At 43.8% G+C, this 13,036-nt stretch overlaps 1 protein-coding gene across 1 annotated transcript; it reads right to left on the bottom strand.

Annotated features, from left to right (window-relative positions):
* Nucleotides 1–575: 575 nt before the first annotated feature.
* Nucleotides 576–10,751, bottom strand: LOC311302504 (neuromedin-K receptor). Its single transcript, XM_084428447.1, has 5 exons — nt 10,062–10,751; nt 9,385–9,573; nt 9,161–9,311; nt 4,387–4,583; nt 576–3,853 (listed from the first exon to the last, which is right to left on the bottom strand). The coding sequence occupies exons 1-5, from the start codon at nt 10,421–10,423 to the stop codon at nt 3,568–3,570; spliced, it is 1,185 nt and encodes a 394-aa protein (XP_084284573.1). The 5' UTR covers nt 10,424–10,751; the 3' UTR covers nt 576–3,567.
* Nucleotides 10,752–13,036: the final 2,285 nt, after the last annotated feature.

The raw sequence follows: 13,036 nt of genomic DNA, 5'->3' as shown, positions 1-13,036 counted from the left end.
AACATTGCTTTTAGCCGGTGGCATGTGGAGAGAGAGAGAGAGAGAGAACATGTATGTTGTGCTCAATATGAGCCAAGAAACTGTGATCACGTAGCCGTCATCTGAAGACTGTGCCTGAAACATCACAGGTTCAGTATGGGGTACCACAGGGCTCAGTGCTGGGCCCGCTGCTGTACGCTCTGCACATGCTACCCTTGGGAGATATCATCAGGAAGCCGTCACCTTTTCACAGATTCATGTTTTTAAAGTTTACACAGAGATGATTACGGTACCTGTCTTCAAAGTTTGCGTTCTCGAGCTCCAAACACTGTTGTGTGTGAATGAACGGCCAGAACGCATTAAAAGTTTCTGTTTTCTGTGAGAGCGGTGTGTGTTAGCGGCCCCTAAGTTAATCACTAATGATCTTTACAACGGAAGTGAATCAATCAAAACTAACTTTATCTGGACAATAACTTTATTCTAGATCTGCTGTAAAGCCTAATCTCTGTTACTGTAATCTCCTGTTATCACTGTAAAGCTGCTGTGAAACTCTATATTGTTAAAGCGCTGTATAAATGAATTTCAGACAGGACTACTTTGGCAAGTTACTTTGAGTTTATTAAAACACGTTATATTTGGTGGTACAGTATGGTTCGTTATGGGGGTTCTTGCTCCATAATTAATGAACATACAGAGCTTTAGCATGAACCCCCGTGGAACCATCATCTTGAGTGATACACAAACACTTAGTAATGTCTTTAAAAAGCTAAACAGTGTTAACATGAAGACATGGCAGTAAACCCCGATATGTCTTTACTGTAGCTCGGCTGTGAGAGTCTCAGCAGTGATGTCCGTGACAGCTAGGACGTGAAAGCCTCGGTCATCTAAAACACCGAAGACGACAGCCAGAAGTGCACGGTGATACGCTCTCTCGTATGTTTCGATACTGATAGTGGTTGTGAGCAGTTTGAATATGCTTTCCGAGCAGTAATGTCACATATATATATATATACTCCCGGTCAGGGTTTGAAATGAACACCCGCCAAATGCAGGTGAAAATCAGCAGTGACGGGAAACGCTGTCGATCTCGAGACAATCTGGCATGTTCATTATGTTTACTCACTTTGCTGGAGAAGTTTGTGTAAGACAAATCAGTGCAGATTTAACGCAAATACTCGAGAGTCATGATGATATATTACATACAGCGTATTACACAGAATCTGCTCATATCTGCTTACTTGAACACACACGTCACTACACAACTAATAACGGCACGCTTGTTCATTTATATTGAAGCAATAGCGAAGATTAAAAGCATTTGGTGAACAGAAAACACATTGTTATCTTCCAGCATCCTACATGTTTTTTCTGATGTTCTCTATACTGTATTAATCTGTACAAATAAAACACATATTTGGTGAAAAGGATGAAAGAGGAAGAGAGGAGATGCTGGATGACAGGATTTAGTTTGAATAAGAAATGAATGTATAAAATCCAAATGTTATTTTAGATATATAGTAGTAGGGGTAGTCCTACTGTGATATTAGACTAAATAGCCTATAATAAAAGATAACGAATTTCAAACCCTAACCTAACATATTTTGATTCAAAGATCAACAGTCGGTCATTAGTCTTTAGTCTGCCACAAAAAACAACAGCATTAAAATCATGAACTGAAATGTCATTGTGGGAAGAAAAAAAACAATGACTGTTGTAACAGTGCGTAAATCAGACCTTTCAGGCTATAGCCTAACGCTAATAAGCCTTACGCCAGAGTTATTATTACAACTAAATTGTCGGCCATTAAATAAGAAAACTAAATAATTGTGTAGATGATTTGCTTTGTGTAACCCGACCTCAGACATTAGGCCGAAGTATTTTTTTGCACACAGTGCTGCAACCAATCAATCACTCCTTTACGACTGGCTGGCAGAGACGTTTTTGCTTTTTAGCGGCGTTTTGGGGTTCCGGTACACCAGCCATGTCAACGAAACGAATTAATGAAAATTAGCTTATCAATGCATTTCTAAATTCGTGCCTACAGTATCTTTGTAGAACTTCAAAAAAAGAAACAAAAAAGGCGGGGGCTGCAGGACGACTCAACCTACACGGACAATTTTTTATGTTTTATCAGACAATAACTACTCAAGATTTTGCTTTAGTATAATTTTGGGACAATTTGGGCCGGATTCGGGATTCGGGACAACAGCTTAGATTTGGGGTCACCCTAGCTGTGACGTAGTTAATCTGGTTCTAACCCTGCTCCGGTCTAATAAGAGAATGGCAGTGGTTGGAGTGATTTGGCAGCTGATAACCGCACTATGCCTGAGCTAATGTGACAACTCTCCGCCAACAGACCAGAGTGTGTGTCCTCAGAACCAAGTATTCGATTTCATATGTGTAGTGACTTTTGTTTATATATACTGTATTTGAACTGAAAGAGTACAAATAGCTTGTCAAAGTGAAGCTGGTGGACTGAGACTGACACACTGCAAAACATGCTTTTCTTACTTAGTATTTTTGTCCTGTTTCCAGTCCAAAGCAAAATCATCTGCCAATGGGGTAAGAAAAATAATGTTAATTCAAACAGTAACAAGATTATTTTTCTGACCCCATTAGCAGATAATTTAGCTTTTTTTAAAGGGATGGTTCGGAGTAAAATCAGCCTAGGGTCCTTTGCACCACGAGCTCGAGCCGAACCCCCCCCAGAAGCCTTTCTCCCCTTGGTCGAACATTATTAAAGTTAGAGCTTATTTAGAGAGATCAGCCGGATGGGTTAGTGCAGGCGCTAACGGATCCTATGATGTATCTGGTAAATTACCCCACTAATAATGCCCAGAATGGCACCAGTCTTCTACAGTCGTACAAATAGGTTCTGTACTCATAAAACGAGGCATTGGAAAGTTTGTAAGTACATCAGGAGTTTATTTAAATAACACTTGTCTGACGGCTCATGCTACCGTCTATGCTATCTTCAGTGGTTTGGGAAAAGCCTGTAAAAGTCCTGGCAGAAAGCGATGCATAAGGATGTAGTGTAAAGACGAATTATTTTTTTTTTCCCGAAGTTTTGACGACTTAGTGTTAACTTATAATTGTTGCAAACTGGAACTACCATCAAAATATTAGAATATAAATATTAATGCATTCCTGGAACTGGGCGTCGTTACACTACATCCTAATGCATCGCTTTCTGCCAGGACTTTTACGTGCTTTTCCCAAATCACTGAAGTGACGTCGCCATCCGGGTTAGCGGTAGCATTAGCCATCAGGCAAGAGTTATTTAAATAAACTCCTGATGTACTTACAAACTTTCCAATGCCTTAGGGTTAGGGTTAGGGTTTAGGGTTAGGTCATGGTGCAAAGGACCCTAGGTTGATTTTACTCCGAACCATCCCTTTAAGCATCAACTCACTTAATTTTGATTAATTTCCCCGGAAAACGGGACATAATATCTTATGTCATTTGACTACTTTAGAAAATGCATCTTGATTGAAGATTTTTTTTTTTATTTCGACTGGAAACAAGTCAAAAATACTAAGTAAGAAAAGCATTTTTTGCAGAAGGTGAATGTCCTGCTGATTCTGCATCTTAGTGTTCAGCGAGCGACTCTGATCCGAGTTCCGTCTCAGCGGTGCTCGAGGAGTTTCCATGGAGACCACCGTTGAGTGACGGCCGGGAGGAGGCCCGTGATTGGCTGGTGCTAGAGCTCTTGCGTCTGGCGGGATTAGCGTTAGCTTCGGACTCCACGCGCGTGACCGTGTACAGGCTGCTCTGGGTCGGCTGGAACCGGGTCATCTGGAGTTCCAGTCTGTCAGAGTCCGACTCGTGAATGAAGGGACACCAGCGAAACACACGCTTGAATCCGGCTCGGAACCTGTGGCAGAAACAGAACCAAAACGTGCTTTTCTTACTAGGTATTTTTGTCTTGTTTCCAGCCCAAATATCAAACATTTCTTAAATCAAGATGCATTTACTGAAGTAGTAAAACGACATAAGCTATTAAGTCTTGTTTTCTAGGGAAATAAATAAAAATGAAGTGAGTTTTTGCTTAAAACAAGCTAAATGATCTCTTCCCCCACTGGCAGATGATTTAGCTTTTTTTACTCACTTAATTTGGATTAATTCTCCCGGAAAACAGGACATAATATCTTATGTAATTTTACTCATCTAGTAAATGCATCTTGATTTAAGAATTTGTAGATATTTGGACTGGAAACAAGACAAAAATACTAAGTAAGAAAAGCATTTTTTACAGTGCAATATCCTAGTAATATGCATGCTAATAAGCAACTTGTTAATAGTGAGAGTGTTAAAGACACTTTAGTTCTCTAGAAAAGTGAACTCTTCAACAGGTTGTTAGTCGTGTGTGTGTGTGTGTGTGTGTGTGTGTGTGTGAGAGATATACACCTGCTGTTGAGGCAGCAGTAGATGATGGGGTTGTACATGGAGCAGCTGACCGAGAGCCACAGCACCGACAGATAAACCTGCTGGATTGACTGCATTCTCTTCAGATTACGGTTGAAGCTCGTCACGATGAAATACACATGATATGGGAGCCAACAGATGGCAAATGTCACCACCACGATCAACATCATCTTCACAACCTACACACAACATTACAACAACCTTGCTCATAAGATGGAGAAAACACTTACACATGCTTGAAAAAAAAAAATAGCTTAGAAAAACTGGTTCATTTACAGTACAGTCTACTAACACAAGGCGTCTACATTAAAATTTACAGAGTCCACACCACAACTTAGGGTACGTTTACACGACAACGATATGCTTAAAACAGAGAAGTGTTTCCTTTGAGTTTTCCACATACAGACAACACCATTGTCAAAATGATCCACATTCACACGGATCCGCGAAAACGGCTAAAAACGCTGTATTTGATGCCAGGCCAGTAGATGGCGATGAAACGCTAGTTACGTATGTAACTGTGGTCAAGACATCCGCCAAGGAAACTCCCCGTAAAGCGGCCCAAGACGAAGACATGGCCCTAGTGGAGTGACAAGTAACACCCACTGGTAAGGGTTGATGAGATTTATTATACGCCAACTTTATCGCCTCGACAATCCAGCGTGATAGTCTCTGTTTGGACAAAGGTGCACCCTTGCGTACCTCACCATAACAGACAAATAACTGATCTGTCTGTCTGAAAGAAGCAGTAGACTGAACATAGCACTTTAAAGCTTGTACAGGACACAGAAGATGAGACCTCCACCCGTCTGTATCTGAGGGATTATGAGGCGGCTGAAACACAGCCAGATGAAAAGAATGATTCACAAATTGTGGTAACAAAACTTTAGGGAGAAAGGCTGGATTAGGCTGAAGAATGAGCCCAGAATCCACTGGTAACCAGCGTAAACACAATTCACTCACGGAAAAGGCATGAAGTTCACCAACACGTTTAGTGGAAGCAACGGCCAACAAAGAAGACACTTTTAAGGACAACCACTTTATATCTCTGCAACAGCCAACGGCTCAAATGGTGGTGTACAAAGGGACTCTAAAACAAGCGGTAAGTCCCACACAGGAAAGGGAGAAGAACGAATGGTCTTTAAACGCCTTTCTCCCTTCAGAAATCTACAAACACAGTTATGAGACCAAAGGGAAGCACCAGCACCCGGGTCATGATAAGCAGATATGACAGCAACATAAACTTTTAAAGTGGAGGCCGCCCTGTTGTCATCAAATAGATGCTGCAAGAAGCTCAATGCTGTCGGCACAGTACAGTGAACTGGGTCAAATCCTTGATCCCCGCACCAAGAAGAAAATATCCGATCACTTCTGTAGTACAGATTTCTTCTTCCTCTACTGACTCGCGTCGCGGCTGTTGTGCGAGGCTAACAGGCGAGTTAATGTCTAACTCAACAAGGTGAAGCGGTCTCTCTGACATCGGTAGCATACTACAGTGCAAACATGGATCAGTCAGGGCCTCCTTCAGATGTTGAGCGCCTAAACATGATGGGCATCGATCATGTCCGTTGTCGGGAAGAAGTGTATTCGGACACAATTTGCAACTTGAAACGGATATGAGAGAGCTATGATCCATGACTCGTCCTCGGTTAGCACCGTAGGCATTTAAAACTAGAATAACACCCACTCAGCAGTTAAAAATAAATCTTCGGATAAAACCAAAAATTCTATAACATGAAACGCATAAAAAGTTTCACAATTTTAGTTGAAAACGGTGTGGTGTAAACAGCCCCTATAATGACACAAAGGAACAATATCTTTGCAATCACTTTCAGAACAATTGTTTCCAGCTGATGAACGATAAAAACATTGACAGCCAATCAGAATTCATCCTGCTTTAAAGCGCTCAAGCATTTAAAGCGACAGACGGTAAAACTGCAACAAACGTTATTGTCCGCTGATATATTTATCGTTCTCGGTGTGAACGGGCCTTGAGTATATTAATTATCCACAATTCGTTTTGTGATTCCAGAAGTTATAGATGCACTTTTATAACAGATAGAGGCACTTTTATCATGAACAGATGCACTTTTATGATGGATAGATGCACTTTTATCATGAACAGATGCACTTTTATGATGGATAGATGCACTTTTATCATGAACAGATGCACTTTTATGATGGATAGATGCACTTTTATCATGAACAGATGCACTTTTATGATGGACAGATGCATTTTTATGATTGATAGATGCACTTTTATCATGAACAGATGCACTTTTATCATGAACAGATGCACTTTTATGATGGACAGATGCACTTTTATCATGGACAGATGCACTTTTATCATGGACAGATGCACTTTTATCATGGACAGATGCACTTTTATGATGGACAGATGCACTTTTATGATGGACAGATGCACTTTTATGACGGACAGATGCACTTTTATGACGGACAGATGCACTTTTATGACGGACAGATGCACTTTTATGATGGACAGATGCACTTTTATGACGGACAGATGCACTTTTATGACGGACAGATGCACTTTTATGATGGACAGATGCACTTTTATGATGGACAGATGCACTTTTATGATGGACAGATGCACTTTTATGACGGACAGATGCACTTTTATGACGGATAGATGCACTTTTATGATGGATGGATGCACTTTTATGATGGATAGATGCACTTTTATGACAGACAGATGCACTTTTATGAGGATAGATGCACTTTTATGAGGATAGATGCACTTTTATGACGGATAGATGCACTTTTATGACGGACAGATGCACTTTTATGATGGACAGATGCACTTTTATGACGGACAGATGCACTTTTATGACGGACAGATGCACTTTTATGATGGACAGATGCACTTTTATAATGGACAGATGCACTTTTATGATGGACAGATGCACTTTTATGACCGATAGATGCACTTTTATGACCGATAGATGCACTTTTATGATGATAGATGCACTTTTATGATGGACAGATGCACTTTTATGATGGACAGATGCACTTTTATGACAGATAGATGCACTTTTATGATGATAGATGCACTTTTATGATGGACAGATGCACTTTTATGATGGACAGATGCACTTTTATGATGGAGAGATGCACTTTTATGACAGATAGATGCACTTTTATGATGATAGATGCACTTTTATGATGGACAGATGCACTTTTATGATGGACAGATGCACTTTTATGACAGATAGATGCACTTTTATGATGATAGATGCACTTTTATGATGGACAGATGCACTTTTATGATGGACAGATGCACTTTTATGATGGACAGATGCACTTTTATGACGGACAGATGCACTTTTATGATGGACAGATGCACTTTTATGATGGAGAGATGCACTTTTATGATGGACAGATGCACTTTTATGATGGACAGATGCACTTTTATGACGGACAGATGCACTTTTATGATGGACAGATGCACTTTTATGATGGACAGATGCACTTATATGATGGACAGATGCACTTTTATGATGGACAGATGCACTTTTATGACGGACAGATGCACTTTTATGACGGACAGATGCACTTTTATGACGGACAGATGCACTTTTATGATGGACAGATGCACTTTTATGATGGAGAGATGCACTTTTATGATGGACAGATGCACTTTTATGATGGACAGATGCACTTTTATGACGGACAGATGCACTTTTATGATGGACAGATGCACTTTTATGATGGACAGATGCACTTTTATGATGGACAGATGCACTTTTATGACGGACAGATGCACTTTTATGATGGACAGATGCACTTTTATGACGGACAGATGCACTTTTATGATGGACAGATGCACTTTTATGACGGACAGATGCACTTTTATGATGGACAGATGCACTTTTATGATGGAGAGATGCACTTTTATGACAGATAGATGCACTTTTATGATGATAGATGCACTTTTATGATGGACAGATGCACTTTTATGATGGACAGATGCACTTTTATGACAGATAGATGCACTTTTATGATGATAGATGCACTTTTATGATGGACAGATGCACTTTTATGATGGACAGATGCACTTTTATGATGATAGATGCACTTTTATGATGGACAGATGCACTTTTATGATGGACAGATGCACTTTTATGATGGACAGATGCACTTTTATGATGGACAGATGCACTTTTATGACCGATAGATGCACTTTTATGACAGATAGATGCACTTTTATGATGATAGATGCACTTTTATGATGGACAGATGCACTTTTATGATGGACAGATGCACTTTTATGACAGATAGATGCACTTTTATGATGATAGATGCACTTTTATGATGGACAGATGCACTTTTATGATGGACAGATGCACTTTTATGATGGATAGATGCACTTTTATGATGATAGATGTACTTTTATGATGGACAGATGCACTTTTATGATGGATAGATGCACTTTTATGATGGATAGATGCACTTTTATGATGATAGATGCACTTTTATGGTGATAGATGCACTTTTATGATGATAGATGCACTTTTATGGACTTCAAAACAGAAACGGCCATTATAAAGCTTGGAAGAGCCAGGACATTTTATGATGGAGGACCGATCTAAATGAACATGTGTCTCAGAGTCTGCATGTAGATGATTAGTCAAGTCAAGTCTCCTTCATTTATATAGCGCTTTTAACAATATAGATTGTTTCAAAGCAGCTTTACAGTGATAATATGAAATGAACGGAACAGAGATTAATGAGAGACCTTTCTCTTGGCCTGCAGGTGATCCTGGGAGTTTCCTGAGGAGTGTCCGGGGAATCCTCCGGCCCACAGTGTGAGTCCGATCCTGGTGTAGACGACGGCCATGAGCGCCAGAGGCAGGAGATACACCAGCGCCGCCACTATCAGGTGATATCTGTCAACACACACACACTCATGAAGCGCTGGCCGAGAGAAGCAGCGTCACACACACTCGCAGGTGCGCTCACATGAAGGCGTCGTCGTCCCGCCGCGGCCAGGACACGTAGCAGATCGTCCGGTGCGGCCGCACGTCCGTCACGGAATAAAAGCAGAGTGGGAACGCTAGACACGCGGCCAGCATCCACACACACACGATCACGGCTCTGGTGGCCGTCGCCGAGAGGCGGGGCTTCATCGGGTGGATGATCGCCATGTACCTGACCAGACAGGAAGTGACACAGGAAGTGACCCGGTTATGTAAGAGTCACCTTGATACGATCAAGTTCAGGCTGCATCCGAAATCACATTCTCTCTTGAGTAGACACTTATTTTGAATAACTACTGCTAAAAAAGTATGCTCTATATAGTATGAATGTAATCCGGATGCACAACATGCTTTTCAAAAATAATGTTAAACAGAAAGAGATTTTTCTGACCCCATTTGCAGATAATTTAGCTTGTTTAAGCAAAAACTCACTTAATTTTTGGTGTGATGGGTAGGTTGAGGGGTCGGGTTAGTGTGTGTGTGTGTGTGTGTGTGTGTGTCTCACCTGTGCGATGGCACTCATCGAGTACACACACTGGCGAACAGTGCGGTGTGTGTGTGTGTGTGTGTGTGAGTGTGTGTCTCACCTGTCTAAGGCGATGGCGCTCATCGAGTACACACTGGCGAACACTGCGGTGTGTGTGTGTGTGTGTGTCTCACCTGTCTAAGGCGATGGCGCTCATCGAGTACACACTGGCGAACACTGCGGTCACCGGGTAGAAGTTCTGGAAGCGACAGTAGCCGCTGCTGAAGTACCAGTGCCCGCGCGCGCCGTACACGAAGTTCACCAGCGCGTTGAGCGCGGCCACGCACGCGTCGGATACCGCGAGGTTCAGCAGAAAGTAGTTGGTGACGGTCCTCATCCTCTTGTGCGCGACGATGATCCAGATCACGATCAGGTTCCCGGTCACCGACACCAGCAGAACCAGCGCGAACGCGAGCGACCACAGCGCCACGCGCCACGGAGACTGCGCGAACATGTTCAGGCGCGTGAGGTTCGAGGAGTTCCCTGAGGACGACATGATGCGCTCTGAAGACGAGTGTGTGTGTGTGTGTGTGTGTGTGTGTGTCTGCACAGGAGGAACTGTGTGTGTGTGTGTGCACAGGAGGAGCTCTTTCTCTCTCCGTGTGTGTGTGTGTGTGTGTGTGCACAGGAGGAGCTCTCTGTGTGTGTGTGTGTGTGTGTGTGTGTGTGTCTGCACAGGAGGAGCTGTGTGTGTGTGTGTGTATGCACAGGAGGAGCTCTCTCTCTCTGTGTGTGTGTGTGTGTGTGTGCACAGGAGGAGCTCTCTCTCTGTGTGTGTGTGTGTGTGTGTGTGTGTGTGTGTGTGTGTGTGTGTTTGTGTGTGTGTCTGCACAGGAGGAGCGCAGTGTGTGTGTGCGTATGTCTGCACAGGAGGAGCTGTGTGTGTGTGTGTGTGTGTGTGTGTTCACAGGAGGAGCTGTGTGTGTGCACAGGAGGAGCTGTGTGTGTGTGTGTGTGTGTGTGTGTGTGTGTGTGTGTGTGTGTGCACAGGAGGAGCTGTGTGTGTGTGTGTGTGTGTGTGTGTGTGTGTGTGTGTGTGTGCACAGGAGGAGCTCTGTGTTTGTTTGTTATTGTGTGTGTGTGTGTGTGCACAGGAGGAGCTGTGTGTGTGTGTGTGTGTGTGTGTGTGTGTGTTCACAGGAGGAGCTGTGTGTGTGCACAGGAGGAGCTGTGTGTGTGTGTGTGTGTGTGTGTGTGTGTGTGTGTTCACAGGAGGAGCTGTGTGTGTGTGTGTGTGTGTGTGTGTGTGCACAGGAGGAGCTCTGTGTTTGTTTGTTATTGTGTGTGTGTGTGTGCCTGTAGTGGCTTGAATTCAAAGGGGAATCTTAAATGCGTGTTTAGACCGATATATTAGTCCAGATATCGGATATGGATCTGATTTAAAACCACATTTGGAAGTTGCTCGGATCGGATTTGGAAAAATCGGATCTCGTGCAGATTTTTGTGTTTACACGTGTGCAACAAATCCCGATCTGTGTCAGATGTGAGTAAAAGATTGGATTCTGTGTGCCAGTGTAAACGCAGCCCGGAGTCTCCGTTCATTCTTCATGCATTTAGTGTTTAATATTTTCTTTCAGCTTTCCTCACTCTTCTATTTGTCTTTTACTGAGCGTCTCTCCACCACACACTGCTTTAGGAAGGAAGCGGATGTGATTCTGGGCAAAGGAGAATCAGTTTTTTGCAACTCCGTAAATTCCTCTTCCTGTTGTTCCAGTTCCTATTCAGTCTAGTTCCATCTCATATATTAAAAGCAAAACCTGCATTTCACATTTCATCTGTGTTTAGTGTGTAATGTTGCTGTTTGATCATGAAGAAGCTCCAATTCCCTTTCGAGAGGTCTCTCCTATTGCGCAAGTAGCTTACGCTATGGAAAAACTCCTTTTCGCGAGAATATTGAAGCCATTTTTTTAAAACGCAGTGTAGCTGCACAGCACACACAGATGAGCGGCGAGCACGGTCATTGGCTGTGCTGCGGCAACTGCACGAACCTATAACGGGGCGGCTCAGACGCGTAGTCCAATCAGGGCAACCCGCGCCCTGACACATCAGAGCCCGCCAAGATGGCCGTGGCCAGAGGCTATAAATTGAGCCCATCTTTTGGGCTCAAATTTCTTTAGATTAAAATCTCCTTCAGCGAACCACCACTTCGCTGAACCTCTGGATTATTAAGCCTTCGCTGCCGTTGACAAGCAGCCAGCGGAACCAGCCCCTGCTTCGCAGGCTTGAGGACGCCGGCTTCCTTCACCGCCTTCTACCACTGTTTCTGCTGTGCCTATCCAGCATGCCGTATCCTTTTTGCTGATTCTGAAATTATCCGTGTTCTCTCCAGGGCCGTCGAAGACCTCGGGATCGATTGGTCTTCCACGGAAGAAACTGCACGCAGCAGATTAGACGAGTGGTTCTTGCAGGGGCGCCGGCAGGCCCCTCAGCAGAGACCCGCCCCGTTCTTCCCGGAAGTTCACGACGAGCTCACTAAGTCATGGAAGGCGCCACACTCAGGTCGCCTGAAACATTCCTTTTCTTCTACGCTCTCCTCCGTGGACGGCACGAAGGATAAAGGCTATGACGCGATTCCTCCCCTCGAAGAGGCCGTGGCCGCTCACCTCTGCCCGCCCACTGCTGCTGGATGGAAGGCCAAAGCCTCTCATCCGTCAAAGCCCTGCCGCACTACTTCAGCTCTCGCCGGTCACGCATACGTCGCCGGTCAAGCTGCATCGGCGCTTCACACAATGGCTGTCCTCCAAGTGTTTCAGGCCAAGCTTCTCCGTTCTATGGACGAGACTGGACCTGACCCAGAGGCTTTTAAGGATCTACGCAACGCCACTGACCTGGCCCTGTGAGCCACGAAGTCGACAGTCCAGTCCATCGGTCGCAGCATGGCAAACCTGACTGTTCTCGAGCAGCACCTGTGGCTCACGCTGACGGACATGAAGGACGCAGATAAGGCGGCGTTTCTTGACTCGCCTATCTCCACGAGTGGGCTGTTTGGTCCAGCCGTCAAAGGGTTCGCCGAGCACTTCACTGAAGCTCAGAAAGCTTTGCAGGCTATGCGCCACTTTCTACCAAAGCGATCTAGCTCCGCGTCGAGCCGCCTCCTCATGTGAAGGCA

This window comes from Rutilus rutilus, assembly GCF_951802725.1.
Source record: "Rutilus rutilus genome assembly, chromosome: 13".
NCBI classification, from domain to species: Eukaryota; Metazoa; Chordata; class Actinopteri; order Cypriniformes; family Leuciscidae; genus Rutilus; species Rutilus rutilus.
Note: the sequence above shows the minus strand (reverse complement) of the source record. Positions and strands in the feature narration are given on the sequence as shown.